The sequence below is a fragment of the Ammodytes marinus genome, assembly GCF_949987685.1.
Source record: "Ammodytes marinus genome assembly, chromosome: 1".
Taxonomy (NCBI): domain Eukaryota; kingdom Metazoa; phylum Chordata; class Actinopteri; order Uranoscopiformes; family Ammodytidae; genus Ammodytes; species Ammodytes marinus.
This window is the reverse complement of record NC_137230.1, coordinates 31341289-31358241: the sequence shown is the minus strand read 5'-3', so window position 1 is coordinate 31358241 and position 16953 is coordinate 31341289. Positions and strand designations below refer to the sequence as shown.

General features: G+C 38.7%; 1 protein-coding gene across 2 annotated transcripts in view; it reads left to right on the top strand.

Annotated features, from left to right (window-relative positions):
• Positions 1 to 16953, top strand: part of tspan4a (tetraspanin 4a) — a gene marked incomplete at its 5' end in the record, with an annotated part of 119093 nt that overhangs the window by 67127 nt on the left and 35013 nt on the right. For both annotated transcript variants that reach the window (XM_080041679.1, XM_080041678.1), the window contains 2 exons: positions 4109 to 4300; positions 15971 to 16045. In XM_080041679.1, the coding sequence (XP_079897805.1) occupies positions 4109 to 4300; positions 15971 to 16045 (267 nt within the window). The remainder of the gene's footprint in view (positions 1 to 4108; positions 4301 to 15970; positions 16046 to 16953) is intronic.

Genomic DNA, 16953 nt, shown 5'->3' with positions numbered 1-16953 from the left:
TTTTTTGTTGGCAGCCCCCTCTTGTTCTAAAAAGTTGCTTGATGCTGACATCTAAGAAGTGTGTGGGCTGGGTTTAGATATAAATACAATTTCAGATGTAAACAGTAACCAGAGAGACATATCTACCTTCAGATATGTCTTGGGCGCACACATTTTTTTAAATTTTTTTATTTTTTTTACAGAACTAACTATTTTGGCTAAAAGTTTATAATATGTAAGTTAAATGATGTGCCTCATTACGCTATAATTTTGACATCAAATCAACTCAAATGAAGTGAAGGAACTTCTTCTTCTGCCGAACCAACTGAAAATCATCATCAATCAATTGTGTTGAACGAAAAAAAAGATGTGACAAATAGAAGGCTACAGCTGTTCAATGTGTCAGGTGCTTATTTAATCAGCATCGCAGACATTTTGCTGTTATGTTAATATAAGTATCAGATTTGTTTCACACTTGGATCCAAAAAATCAGGAAATCCTTTTTTAGAACACATTCACCAGAACAGTGATGATCAGATATGGAGCTTAACACTTACCACGCTCATAAATCAAGACAGTGCAGAAAAAGATCTTGCTTTCTCGTTTTTCCTCCACTTTGACAAATCAAACATAGCCCAAAGGTGATACGGTATCCCTGAAGTGTAAATACATTAAAAACCCACAACCTTTAAGCCTCATCGCCAGGCTATAACCATTAGAACGCATTTAAAGAGTTGGACTCTTTTTCAACTGAATACACGATTCATGCATCAAAGTGTCACAAGAGAAATAATACATGAAGCATGTGCATTTTAAACTCTCATTCCTCGCTGTGGTACCAACGGAAACTCAGTTTTTTTCCTGACAGTTCTTGGCACAGATAGCTTCACATTTTATAAATGTATGCATGAGAATTAGAGTATGACCTTCTTATTAATAAAATAATTATATCTATATATATTCCGTATCCATGCTGTGGATTGGGTGCTCATAATTGCAGTGAGATCAGAGCTACTGATAGTAATATACTGTGAATGTAGTCATTAAAACAACCACCTGTATCATACAGTGCATGCCTAGTCCATCCACTGCCCATGTATATTTTATTGGGGAAATTATTCAAAGAGACTATATATATATATATATATATATTTCAATGTGGATGTTCCTGCTCCGCTCTACAAACTTATGTGATGTTTCTTTTAATGCAAGAAACATTGAAGGTAATTTATAGAAGAAAACTTTATGTTTTCATCAGCGGTTCTGCCTCAAATACTGTAGACAAAAAGGAGATGGCAGCTCAGACGGCGGCATCAAATGAAACCCTGCAAAATCAGTGTGACTGTAAAGATTCAAGCTGCTATTTCTGGGCATGAGTGCTAATCAAGACCAGTCGTGACCAGAGTGATGGTAAAACTCCCTGTAACAGCTGCTACATGGAAGTGTTTTTGTGAAGGACTAACTGCACAAACAAGACCCCATGTTGGAGACTGTGGTGATTAAATGTTGCAAGAAGTCACTGATTAGTTGCCCGTTAGATATTAAAGGCCTCCTTCACCGGTTGGAATATGAAGGTGTATTGAACTCGGAGATCCTATTTAGTATAAATGTGCAAAAAAAAATTAAATCCGATCATTTTAGCCTGAGAATAGGCAGAAAGAGTGTTTTATGGTCTCACTGTCTAACCCTACAGTTTCCTTCTTGTGACATCACAGTAAGGGTTAGGATTAACAGGACAGCTGGGCCAAGGGAAGACTAAGGGAAGACTGAGGGAAGAAAAACCTCATTCATTATATTATAATACTTATTTTATAATGATAGAACGCTGGTTCCGTATGGGTGAAGTATTCCTTTAAGTCATTTATCATGTGAAAAACGTTCGTTTCAGCAGTTGAAAAGGGAGAGGATTTTTTTTGCTTTTCTGACAGTTTAACAAAACTGTATTAATTGACCACATTGAAAATGATCCATAAAAATAATAATAAAATGTTTTAAGTTGCATACAGGTATATGCAGCCCCTTTGCCGACATATGACTTTTTAGCATTGCTGTACAACTTAAGCATGGTACAAGTCTTAAATGTCATTAGGTAATCCAGTAGTGGAGCCTGAATGACACTCCTGCAAACACACATACGAATAAAAGGTCACTGCAAACCCAGGCAGAGAGGTGTTATGACCTTAGGTGGCACACACAAATCCCATATATGTGAGTGGCTTCATATGTCAAGCAAGCTAATTGGTTGATCCAACTCTTGTCGGAAGGTAAGTTTGAATTGGAGAGGCAGGAAATGTTACAAAAAACAGCCACACAAACGTCTCCTCATAATCTTGTGCTCAATCATGACATTCTTTCAAAAGACAAAATAAAAACGTTTCCTGTTACCACTGTCAGTTGTGTCTCTTTATGTAGGAGACTTTATGCTGACTTTATGTGACATGATGTAAGCATGTGGCTCCGCTCCTTCCATTACTGTCCTGTCATGGTTGAATAAAACCTTAAGTAATGTTTACGTAACAAACATGTCTAGCTTTAGAAAAAAGCATTCGATATAAAAGTTGGATGAAGCCAGCATTGAAAGGTTCTATCAATTATTCACAAACATCTCTGCACGTCTCTGTAGATGTGGCAATGTTGACTGTTCGTCAATGTAAATCAATGTTTTTGTGGTTCCTCTTTCTTGGAGTTTTTTAGAAAAGGACTTGGTTTGATATGTATAAACACGACCTGTATAATCTCGACTGAATCCATGTTTTTTTAATATCACCCTCTCCAATGAGACAATCTGACCTTATCTTTTTCACAGCTGTCAATTCTCAGCGTTCATATTTCATTCTTCTTACTGCGGCAAATCTCCATTAGAGAATACACGTCTCTGGGGCCTAATAATGTTTCTTTGTGAGTGACACTGACCCAGAGACACATCATTAGCAAACTGCTGCCTTATCCCAGCTGTGAATTGAAGCCTTCCTCAGTGCATGGATCCCCACGAGTGCATTTTTCCTTTACTCCTGCCCTGCCCTAGTTCTAGCTCAAGAACTCATTAAATAAGATCTAGAAAAAGAGAGAAAAGTAGTGGAGGGAACAATAATCCTGGATGTAGCCATGTAAATCTTATTGCCTTTGGGGGCTTCGGCAAGTGGCCGTAGAGATTGTGCGAGTGTGTCTATGATGGATGTTTTCCCATTCCCAGACGCATTTATAAATCCCTCGCTGATGTGCATCATAAATGTGCCCCTGTTTTTCTCCCATTATCATCCTGGGCCTCTGAAGGGAACATGTTGTGTTGCTGTTCAATTAGTCTGAAAATTCAAAGAATAAAAAAAAATACAAAATCCAAACTGACTTTAGACCCGAAAGATTTCCTGTTCTTCAAACACTAGACCCAATTGCCTTTAATAGTTCTCATATATTAGAGAATAAAGCTCTTTAGTGGAGGTGATAATTGGTTTAATATCACAATTCAGTTTATTTAATGGGAAATTCACACTCTCTTTAAAATGTTCAAAGCATTCCAGACCATGTAAACCAAAACAGTAATTCAAGTTAGACCTATTTAGGGTTAAAGTGGGCCAAACGTGTCTCTTAGAAATTACCTTTAAACAATTAGGTATATTTCCCAAGATTTTGCTGCGATGGTTGTTCCTTCTAGTAGTTTTATGAGCTCTTGCCCTGTGGCAGACGATCACTGTAAACTCAACCGTTTTAAATGGCTCATTTGTTCCTACCTCTATCAAACTTTTAAACAATGTTGCTTGAGGCTGTATGAGCTCATTCCATTTTCTATTTTGTTATGGGGTGTGTGCAATATGTGTCGTGATTGGTGCTGTATTGTTTGTTTATTTGTTGGTTTTTACTGCTACTATCAAAGCATTCATTCGTGCAGCTTTCGAGTCCAAGACATATTTCCACTAAGAGGACAATAAAGTATATCATATGGAATTATAAGTCTATGCATGTTAAATATAGGATGAAGGTAATATTTGCACGGCCTCGTGGACATGCAGTTTAAAGACAAATGAAAGCCCCGACAAGGTGTAGTGCGCATATGAACTTGTTTTTAGGATACCTTAGTGTTTTAAGCACACCACCATGTTAAACCAACACCACTTTGTGTCTCCTTCTGCAGTTGGGAGGATGTGGGTTACTGGGAGTGGGAGTCTGGCTCTCTGTGACCCAGGGAAACTTTGCCACGCTGTCATCCTCCCTTCCCTCCCTGTCGGCAGCCAACCTGCTCATCGCCGTGGGGACCATCATCATGGTGATCGGCTGTCTGGGCTGTGTGGGAGCTGTCAAAGAGAGCCGTCCTCTGCTGCTCACTGTAAGTTGGTTTCAAGAGTTTTTTTTTGTTTTTCTCAATGAATTTAAAAAACATAAGGCTTGCATGGTTGTGATGATGTCACATTCTCACATGACCTCATTGTATTGTTCTCGGGATGACAAACAACATCCAACTTGTCATGAATTAATAATAATTGCTTTCACATGACATCATACAGTACGAGTTTCTTGTTGATACGACACACTGGTGATTCGACCTGTGTCTATTACATGCTTTTACAGCAACTGTTGTGAACAGCTACTGTCAGTCGCAGATGAAAGTCACTTACAGTATTTACATGTACTGCTGATCGGCTACTATAACATCAAGTGGAAATAGTACAGACACAGGCATGTTAGCAATCGCCAAGAGTTTTCTCTTTGTGGGAAAATGACAAACCTACATATTTTACATTAATTAGCAGCAGCGGTTTAAATTGCCATTGAAATTGATGGTCACGGATAAAATGTTCACCTTCAGCTTGTTAAGACATAGCTAAACATGTGGATCGTGTGTGTGGATCGTGTGTATCAAATGTTTTATACATCAGACAATTAACATAGCATTAACGTATGAACAAAATCCTTCTGTAATAACCTTCAGTATAGTGCTAAGGATGATTAATTATGGAAAGTTTAGTTGATGTAGGTGCTTTAGAAATTGAGATTATTTGTTCAGAGTATTGGGGGTAAAAAGAATGTTGAGATAATAGCCGTTAAAGATGAACGTAGGAGGAATGTACAGACGCAAACAGACACCAATAATAAAGTATAAAGTAGAATGTTAATTTTGGACCTTAAAAAAGACATGACGTTGAAGCAAAATAGCCAGAAATCTCAAAATTGACCTGTGCTTGAAAAAATAATGTTTTTATGCACTGTCTTACCCGAAAAAATGAATTTAAATGAAAATTACATTTTTAACTCCAGGCTTCCCTGGGCTTTATGGGGGTCAAGCCTTGTTGCCAAGGGAGCTTGCGCCGCTTGGACTTACCCCATAAACCCCATTGACACGGTTGCTCCTTTTTATTCAGTTAAATGCCGGGAGTATTCACTAATCTCAGTCCAACAGCCCTTGCTGCTTTACTGAGATTGTTTGTTTGTATGGAGGTTGTCACTCAGCTGCCATTCACGTTGAATTACTGACAGGCAGCACTGTTGAAATCACAGGAATGAGCAGTGCAACACACACCTTCACTCAACCAATACGGTGTCAAAACAATGAATACAGTATTCTCTAATGAAAGAACTTCCCTCACATTTTGCTCATAAACTTGCTAGTATTTGAATGAAGTGTGAGAAACGGTCTATAATTAAATGGAATCACAAGTGGAGATGCTGTACAGTCTGTCATGGCAGCGATTTTCAATAAATCAGATGTTTTTTTTAAACGTCTTCGTTAATTTCTCTTGTATGAAACGTGATTCAAGTATTTTACTCTTTTGTATTTCATTCAAAGAGGAAACTCATTTTTAAAAGTTGAGTTGGCAGTAGTCAGCTTTCAGATGTATCCAAGAGCTATGAGGCAATGTGGCAAGCAACAATTTCAAAGCACACTGAAATAGTAAATAAATAATTTCTAAACAAACTGCCGACATGTTTAGATAATTTAACAGCAGTGTGCCATGAAGAATTATATTAATTAGAATGGATATATATCCTCACTTATACGCGAGGCAATGCACAAGAAGTGTTTAAAATCAAATTTGTACAAATCTTCCCCGATGATTTGCGAAATATGGACCCTTATTGGTATCAATAAGTATTTTGATACAAATAACAGCTCATGTAATCAAGCCTTAAGCACCAGCACTGCACAGCGTTTATCAGAGAGAAAAGTTCTGTCAGGGGGAAAATGGCATTAATCATTAGAAAAAATGACACAGCAGGAGAAGGCAATTATGTGCTCGGTGGGAATAAGTCTTTGTGTCGATCATTGACGTGATCCATGACATTTTGCGACAGTGACCAGACAAATGCCTGTGCTGTGTTGATATAATGAGACCGGGCAAATTATGAATCTGCTTTAATGAGTGACGGAGCCGCCCCATTCTTCATGGAGATTAGAAATTACTTTTCTCCCTTCAAGTTTCAGGGATAATTACCGCGTTGATCACTGATGAGGGACACAGAGCATTGCTGCAACATCGCTTCAAGATATTAGAGGAATTACTACACTGGCTAAAGTATCATTGCCTTTTGTGTGCCTGGTAATTTGAAGCACCAAACTTCAGAATTACTTATTAACAGCTTTTAAAATGAAGCAATCCTTTGATCTTCAATGACTTCAAAGCATGTTTTCATCTTAAATATTAAAGTGAAACTTAAACATTTTATTTTTATCTTTTACAACACATAGCTAGTCAGACAGTCAAGCTCAAGTCTTGATAGCTGGCAGAAGTTTTTGGAAAAAAGTTACTGAAAAGAAACGTGGGTTGTAATATAAGTGTAGAAACCAATCACTTAAAAAAGGCCCCCAAGGCCTAGTTTCTATCCACTTTATACTCTGAGTGCAATTTTCTGCCACCATTAGAACAATTCAGAAAGGCTTCAAGGTAGGTATTATAGGTAAAAGTTCTGGAAGTAAAAGTTGTGTTTTTTTTGTACTCTCTGGCTTGAATAGTATGGTCTACCATTTGAATCATCAGCACAGCAGATACGCAACTGCATTCCAAAATATCTGTTTCATTTATAAAAAGTTAAACAAGGTTCAAGCCTGCCAGCTTTCGGAGAAAAGCTAGATATGATTCCCAATTTGCACTGGTCTGGTTTAGCTTTCGATCTCTGATAGCAGCAGACCTAATAGATCGAAAGCTCAAATCTACTGATAGCATAGTGATAGCATAGTAAGCTGATCAAATCTTCAGCTTTTTAAATCACCTTAGGTTCAGAACTTAAACTCAGCAACTTTGGTACAATATGTTGTTTTCAATGACGACAAAAAGTATTTTTAATTTCCAGAAACTCTGGATGTGTGGCTTTAGTTGGCTTCTTCACCATGGCAACAGAAACTGAGTTCTGCCATCACTGTGAGGTTGTCAGGCAACCAGCGGAGACCACAGGAAGCCACTGCACCAGGCAGAGCAGTCATCCAGCACGTAACCCCCCTGTAAAACCACAACTTTTGGTTCTGACACTTCGATTTTTGTACATATTAAACCGAAATACATCTAACATAGGGACTTTTAGAGGTTCTAGCAGGTAGATGTAGTGACCTTCGCACCCTCAGCCAAGCAAACTGTTTCAGCCCGTTTCCAGTGTTTATGCTAAGTCCCTGAAGATGGACAGAAATGTAACTGTCACCAAGAGATAAAAGTATATTTCAAAATAAAACATTTTAAATTCCTCCCCAAATCCATCTTCACTCAGAAGCATGAGGTAATAAAAAATGTAGTCTTTTAACTGTAATTATGATTCTCTTCTTTCAGCTAAATAAACCTATAATCTAGAAATACTTCGATTTCGATTTAAAAAAAATATATATAAGTGAGTATCTTTATCATGTCAGTGCATCACATTGGTCATGACCATGGACTTTATATAAAAGAGGTTACATTGGATCTTGGACTAAAATCCAATTCCCTGTCCTTTTGAGTTTAAGATAAGAGCCATCCGGGGACACTGATTTTCTGTAGAAATTCAATTTCCATCAGGGTAATGTGTGACTAGTCATGTTTCACCCTGCTGAGTTTGAACAGTCAATGCTATTGCAAATCAAAGGGGCACAGAGGAGATGGTGGGTCCTAATCTTCCCACAATCTAGTTAGAAAGGTGAGGCGATGTGTGGTGAAAATGGAAGCCGATTGTTTACACTGAATGGTGTTCTACACCTCTGAGATATAGAGCCTGAAAAAATTATTAGAACCACCACATAAAAAGAGCACACAACTATATCGCCTCAGAGGCTACCCTGCTGCATACACGCTCAAGGCGGCAACAGCCCAAGAGGGACAGTATTGATTTTTGGAGGCACTGAAGGCCTGTGTGTCTGATAGGCTGCTTCACTGGTCTGTCAACACATGAAGGAACACTGTAGCTTTAACACCGTGTGGAAATCACAGCATGGGTGGACATGAAGGAATCAATCCGTGTGTCTGGAGTTCTCCTCCTGAAACCCTGCCAAGGAATCAATCTCTGCCTAACAGGGATAATGGGAGCTGAACCACACATAGAAAATTAACAAGTGGGCTTCTGCAGTGTATTTTATACCTGTTCATCATGCATGCAATCTATATTTACACAGTTGCGGCTGTTTGACGAAAATGTTCTTCAGATATATTAAAGTATACTTAAAGTGACTACAAGGAACTTTAAAATGTTTGTTAAACAGTCCCATTTTTCTTTTGATGATCATGAAAGACTTTTAACAGCAAACGAGAACATCAGTGAAAAGGACGCTATTTTTATGTAGGTATAATCAATGCCTTTGCTCAGGTCCAATTTCTTTCAAAATCAGACAAAGTGATTTACGGCAGGCAGACCAGAACAGCCTGTGTTTCCAAAGTGGTAATAAATCAGAATGTACTTTGCTTCACCATCGTCTTAATACCATTATTAATATGAAAGTGTCACATATTAATACATTACCTCATCGCGATGCATCCTGCTGTTTCTCTTTCACCTGCTTCCTAAACAAATGCACGCACTGCTGGCACGCACTGGCTTAGAACTTTAGGACAGCAGGTTCTGGCGTCGTAAAAACACTACTGGTTTGATCCAAAGGGGATGCCAGAATCATCAAAATCTGAAAGGTCTCTCGTAGTCACTTTAAAATAGAGAAAATACTGTATATTACAACCTAAATCCCAGCTCTCAGTCTCTAGTGACTAACTGCAACACTGTTTTCTGTGATATAACCTACTCCTGCTCCAATAAAAACAAGTTGCAAACATCAAAATACTTCAAAATAACGCTTAACCCTGAGGAGCCATGTTCTGCTCCTCGAGAACTTGGCGTCTTGCAGGTTTCCTTTCACGCCTGAAGGCATCAGACAGATAGAGACCAGCTGGGGCTCATTAACGCGCATGGTACAAAAACCTGTAATGGAGCAAAAACCTGCAGGACGCCGGCCAAACGTGACTACTATATTGAGGTCTTAAAGCACCACTTTCCTCAGCTATCTCTCTCTCTCCCCCCTCTCTCTCTCTTGTAATACACTGACACGATCATATACTCCATTAAACATGTCAGGAATATCTGTATCCCATAGGTTTGCAAGTGAAGCAAGAAAAATTACTGTGTAGCGCTCCCCGCTTCAAACTCTAGTAGTTATCTGGTAAAGAGAAATGAGAGGTCTTGAGGCCAAATATGAATCTTTCTTGCTATTTCTCTGCCTGTCACTACATGATCAGGGAAAGGGTTTCACAGATGAGAGCGGCCTCACTACAACATACAGTGTGTTGGCAAGTGTGATATACTTTACAGTACACAGAGGTAGAAAGAACATTTACTAAAGTCCTATCCCGAAATGCCACTACAAGGCAAATCTTTGTGTATATTCTTTTGACAGCAGCTGTAGCTACTCGTTACTTTCCAGGTTTCAGGTTTACAATAACAATTACATGGTAATCTTACAGTATAACAGTGTAAACCACTGGTCCACAACCTTTTCGGCTTGTGACCCCTTATTTAAAAGCATTGTGTGATTGGGGCTCCTTCTAACATATCTATTAGTTGTTAGTAGTTTTACCAAAGACTGATATATCCCTCAACTTCAGCTTTAGAACTTAAAGAAGTTAAGTGATCCAATATTTTACAAATACATTACGGATGAGAGAAAATTAAAAAGTTAAAGTAATATAAATTTGTGACACAAAACTTGTTTCATCTACTGACCCCCAAGATAAGTCTTGTGACAATTCAGGGGGTCCAGAGTCTTACCTCTAGGTTGGGACAAACTCTATCAAGTGTAGAGTGTCTCAGTAGCCGAGAAGTTACCAAGTGTGCATGCCATTTCATTTCAAAGTCACTGGGTCGATTCTAGTCTAAGACCTTTTTTTCCTATCTGCCTCTCAGCTTTCCTACTATCCAATAAATGTCAACATGTCCTATTAAAACCAGCTCAATCTCAGCCTGCTAAAATGCTGCTATCTAAGCATTGATTTGTATATCAATAAGGTAAAGTATATCATTATAAGATTGTGGAATTCTAGGTTTTACTTCATACAATTATTTAAGTGTACTTAAAACTAATACTTAAGTAAAATGATGCTTTGGCTGTGGTGGAAAAGGCTATACCACAGTACCTTGGGATAAATTGAAAAAATCCAAAGAATTTTATTTGACAACATTTTTGTACGCTCTAATCCTTTTTGCTCCATAGAAAAACCTGTTTGTAGCCCGATGCCGTTTCATTTCATTTTGATCTCGTATAAATCTCCCCTGTCATCAGGCTGCTCGGAGCCGCTGCTCCAAACAGAATAACGTATTTCAGTTTGAATAATGACAATCCAGTGAAAACATATCGGGTCTGCTTTGGTCCTTTTGTAATGGGATCTGAGTCTGTGTTTATAATAGTTTATCACAGAGAGACACACCGGCACAAAACAACCCACACTTCAAAAGGCAGAGATGTACTGTATCCACCTCCATCTTTTCCATGCAAACCTTACTTTCAACACAAACTGCCACCAATTAAAACTGAAGCACTGATCTAGTAGTCTTTACACTGCCAGATTTTCCTTTCACCAGCATCGGCAAGGATGTCATCACAGTTTTGCTAGTCAAAGCCTTTTGAGAAGTTTACATCTCAATGCAACATTTTCTACTATGACATTTTTAAACCAGTTGATGATTATATTGTTGTTGTTGTTGTTGTTGTTGTTGTTGTTATTATTATTATTATTATTATTATTATTATTATTATTATTATTATTAGCATGAACATGAATACGAAGTTTCATCTGTACATTGAAATATTTTCATAACGGAAGGAACAGCCCCACGATTCCTCTGCACTGTTATTGGTTTTATCATCATTGAATCGAGAATATTTTTTTACCAAATTTTGGGGGATAACAATATATAAAAAAGTATCATCATTGTCATGAAATAATCAAAAATTAAATGTAACTAGTTCATCAGATATGTCTAAATAACATAATGCATTGGTCTAATTTCCCAACAAAAGTTGTGATAAATTAACCTAAATATAAGTATATAAGGTATACAATGTTGACTTCTGAATTTTTAAAGAGCCTATATTTTTACTTCTATCAACCCCAAATTTATGTATATTTCTTTTCAAAAATGGATTTTCATCTTTTACATCCTTGCAACCCATTTGATAATAGTTAGTTACCGATTCAATTCTGCATTTTGAAGCCCCTCAATCTAATTAAATAGCTTTCTCGTAGTATATAAAAAAAGCAGTCTATGCCAGCCAACGATCCCTTTGAGTCTGGCTGTTGCCTGTGGTATAAAGTTACATTTCTTATTAAGAGCAAAGTAATGGGGACATATTCAGAGGGCCACGGGGGACAGCTGTGTTTGTTTTCCCAGTCCTGGTGAGCATCAATTTCTCATTCTTAACGATGTCCCTTTGCTCTGTGCTCTGATTTCATGGTCTCGAAGAAAAACTCAAGGACCCAGTAGAGCAAAAAGCTATCTGAGAAACAGAGGGGGGCAATGATAGAAAATACTTTAAGGTCCATTTATTTGTTTTCTCTTTTTGTCAAAACTGTGAATTTGCTAAACGATTGAAGTCTAACTGATGTGCTCATAAACCATCAGAGATAGACCAACAAAATATCCAGAAGTCGCAGAGCAAAGAATTGCATTTCTGTATTGCGACTTTGAATCAAATGGCTCACTAATGTTCTGATGAACCCACTGCAGACTCCCTGCACTGCACCAAACAACAAATATACAACATTAGCAACACAGTTGCCAACTAGCTAGTGAAGAAATACAAACATCTTCCAGCCAAACTCTTTTAAGATATGTTTTCAGGAGTTGGTGGTTAACTAGCAAGAGCAATAAGAATAGGGAATTCTGGATATTTCATTTGTCAAGTGTATGGAAACATGGATTTGAGTAAAGGCTACTGTTCTGCTGGATGCAGAGCTTAGCGACGTGTTGTTTGCATTGACAGTTTTTTCAGGGCTAGAAAAATGCGTGATCGAAACCAGTGTCAGATGCACATACAACAAGCTGTTTTGAGAAGGTAAACAGAGATATGCAAGTACATGCACATTTCCATAATAATTCACCTATGTGATCATTTTTCAGAGCCTAGAAGCGATCAATAAAACTCTTAGTAACGACATAATCTAAAAGATTTTCATTGCTAGTGGCAAAATTATTCAGACGCTGAATCTTAATTTCTAACAGTGTAGTTGCACAGTTGACCCCTCACTCTCTCATAACTGTAACCAGAAAATATCTTTCCTCAAGAATCGATAGCAGGTCAAGATATAATCACATAAAATAAATGTTTAAAGACATATTTCAGACTTGACTTCTGACTCTGTTGGCTTCTTCCTTCTATAATACAGAATACAGTATGTATTCTGTATTATTTAAAACATATTATTTTATGGTCCAGAGCCCATGGTGCATAATAAAAAATAGTCAGTCTGACTGTCTAGGGAACCTTGTGTGGTGTGAAAATGTGAAATATTCAGAGTTAGTTTCTTCACCTGACTGAATTGTATTTTGACATTATCTACTGGCTCGTTAAAGGATTTCATCAGCCTGAAAAGCTAGAATATTTGAAGCCTCTGTAGAGAATATTTTTTACGTCTAAAATACCTGAAGATCCTTTTAGACTGGAGTAACCTGGAATTGGGAATCACAGCACACAGCAAGTTCAGGCAATAAAGGCTGACAGAACAATAGGAATTCATTTCAGGCGGTTTGAGAGTACTTCTTGAAAAGAGCATCAGTGAGTTGAACACACCATGGGCTATATTCTGTTACATAGTTGCTTCTCACCTTCCACTTTTTGCCGTTCTTAGTGATTTATTCATGCAGGTCCTGCCAAAAAGACTGCAGGGGCAACTGACAGCCATGCTCGCTGCCAGTCTTGTGAACTAGCAGCGCTCACGTCCGCTGTCAGGTAACACCTGGACTACACAAAGGGCGTGAAGCCATGGTGTCTTTGAAAAACAACAACTGTCCTTTTGGAATCCGTGTCAGCCCTCTGGGACAGTCCCTTTTGCCTTCTCTGCCTCAGTCTCTCAGCAACACAGCCATAATGGCAGCTCTGTACTATAGGAACAGCAGGGCTTACAGTAGAGCTACTTGCTAATGTCGGCATGCTAACATGCTCACAACCATAATTTTAACATAGTAATGTTTAGTAGGAATAACGTTTACCATGGTCACCATCTAAGGTTTGTGTCAACACTCTTGTCATTATAAAAAGGGGAAATGCCCCCTTAAAATGAATCAGACTCCTCTGAATTCTGAACCTTTTTTAACACAGGTTTTGAGAAAGGTGGAGGTGAAGAAAAAGAGAGGGGGATTTTTTTCTCGTATTTTGGGAGTCTCTAGACACACCAGGCACCCATTTTAATGGTGAAATTTAAAAAAGTGCAATTTGCATAATAGGTGACCTTTAAAACAAAATTATGGAGTATTGTTCTTCAAAATGCTGCACAGCGTTTAGTTATATTCGTCTCCAGACATCAATTGAAAGTCCAATGCCATTTTCTTCGAGATCCTTCTAGTGACCCTTTTGCGACGCTGTATCGTTTGCTTTTAAAATATGTCCCTCCCCGGGATCAGACAGTCACTCCCACATGTGAGCCACTAAGTTATGTCCTAGCCGAGCGCTTGATGGATGAGCTCGTAACCATTTTAAACGCTCACATGGGCCCACGGGAAGAAGATGCATCACCCATCAAGCAGCTCATTCGGGCCGCCATACAGAGCAGGGTAGGGTTTGGGGACTGGTGAGGAATAAAATGTGGCTCCTTTAATAAATTCAAACGTGGATAGAGGGAAACTGTACATCACCTCTATCAGTCTGTCCCACTTGCTATGATTGTCCCACCTCGAACTCGCTCTCTGCTCTCTTCTCTCTTGACCTGTCACTGAGAAATATCGAAGGCTGAACAATCTACAGCGTTTTGATGGTTCCTAGTTCACCAAATCCTTTCCCTTTGACGCTCTATGGACATTACTATGTCTTCGTTTTTCTAACTTTTCCCATAGGGTCCCTCACACACAAAGTTCCGATGTATAACGTACAATGACAATAAAGAATCTATCTACTGTGGTGTCTGCTGCTTTTTGAATTTTTACTTCAACTTATAATAATAGTAATATATACATTGTATGCTGGCGCCTTTCTGAACACTCAAGGTCGCCGTATAGAAAATATAATGTCATATTCAATACATTTGAAAAAACACATAATAATCACAGTAACAAAAAAAATAGAATACACAGTTACGATTTATTTCATAGTGTGAATAATGAACAAATACTCTATTCCTTCGCAGACAGAAACTCTATAGACTTTTCTGTCTCCTTTTTCAAAATGTTTCCTTTTAGTCCCTTGCACAGTCTGTCTGCTGCTTTTTAAAAATGTTCTTCAATTTATAGGTCATTCATCCTGCGCAGACAGATGTGTGTTATCCCCCTAGACATTTATTTTCCTCTCTCTAGGGCTGGCACGAATACCATTTTACAGGCTTCGAATATTCGTTGGATTTTCCGAGCGAGTATTCGAGTACTCGTTCTAAAAAACACACCATCAAAACCAACATTAATAATCCCAGTGCACTCACTGAAACCGAGTGTGTGAGCCGAGACAGCAAGCTGCTTAATCTGTTGATGCTTTAATAACGTTCTAACGGTAATAAAGTCGGACTTCCTTACTTTTCCCCGTGGAAGCTAACAGCTGTTGTTCCGTTCCAAATCAGCTGTCCTCTGCGCCACTGTAACCCGTACAGGAGCTTATCAATTCATCAAGGAACGTGCATCTTTTCGGCGATTTATAAATCCATACAAATATCCATGACTATATTGATAGTCTTTTGTGTCCATTGAAAGGTCAGCGACCAAAGCTCAAATAATTTGATAATATATGTTAAATGAACGTCTAATTTGTATTTTACACTTTTTGTATAACTTGTGTATCTAAATATGTGGGGCGACTGTGGCTCAGGTGGTTAAGCGGGTTGGCCAACGATCCAAGGGTTGGCGGTTTGATCCCCGCCCGGCCACCTGTGTCATGGTTGTTGTGTCCTTGGGCAAGACACTTCACCCACCTTGCCTTGTGTGAATGCGTATGATTGCTGTATGTTTGAGGTGGTGGTCGGAGGGGCCGTTGGCGCTGAATGGCAGCCACACTTCTGTCAGTCTGCCCCAGGGCAGCTGTGGCTACTCTCGTAGTTTACCACCACCGGTATGACTGTGTGTGAACAAATTGAACCAGGAACCCTGTAAAGCGTCTTTGAGTGCCTAGGCAATAAAGTGCTATATAAAACCTATCAATTATTATTATTATTTGCTGTTGCAGTTTGAGCTACTTAAAAAAAAAATTGAAAGTGTTTTTTGAAAAAAATATATATATTCCGAATACTCAATTGAGCTCCAAATACTAATTTAACAAACTAATAGTCGGATATTAGAATAATTCGGGCCAGCCCTACCTCTTTCACAGATAAACGGTGTGTTAAATGACTCTCTCTCTCTCTCTCTTCCCTTTGTGTCTCCACAGTTCTTCATTCTCCTCCTGCTCATCTTCTTCCTGGAGATCCTGTCCATCATGCTGTTCTTCATCTACCAAGACGAGGTCAGTAGACGACTCGATTGCCCTTATGTTACATCCCTTGTGCTCTATCTAGTCTAGACTATCTCTCCTCTTTGTTACTTATTCAATACAGAGCCGGAGAGTGCATCTGCCTCCCTTACAAATCGCATACTCTTTATATCCTATATTCTACAGATCATAAAAAGTATAGTCAGCATGCAGTAGGCTGGCATAACTTTGGAACATACTTTTTTTACTAATGTATTTCATCAAAACATCACACCTTGAACTTGCCTCCTGCTTATATATTTGTCGCATTGCTGGTTGTTTTCACACCGAGGCTCCGTCAATGTGATGTCACATCCGGTGCGCAAAGGCTTGTGGGTCAGAATCGCCCAAAACTAAAATCTGACCGGATGTAGAAGGGCATGCTGGTATTTTTCAGCATGCTGCATCCAACCACATGTATTGGAACATCCAAAATGTGTTCCTACCACACTAAATGGCAGGGAAGTATAGAGATTCGAACGCAGCCATTGTTCATTGGCTCAGAGAACCCAGGTTACAATGTAACCGTGCAGTTGTGAAGAAGCCCTTCATGGGTCATGTGGTCGGCTGATGATTCAAATAATAGCTGGACTTCAAAATGGCAGGCTCAGCACGGAGGTTGTTTTGAAGTTCATTCCAGCAGGGTTGTTTGTTGGTTAAGGAAAGAGTACGTCGGCTGACATTAAAGATGGTTTAATCAAACTGTTGATGAACACACATCTTTGGGGAAATATCTCTAGGGCTACGGCCAGTGGAAATAAGATGTCCAACATTCCCTGTCCCTGTTAATAAATCTTAATTTAGCTCAGCTCATGTATTTTGGATGATTTCCCCCGTAAATAAACAAGTCGGGCAGGAGAAAAGAAGCGGTTGAGCTATCCCTCTCCGAGTATGAATATGTA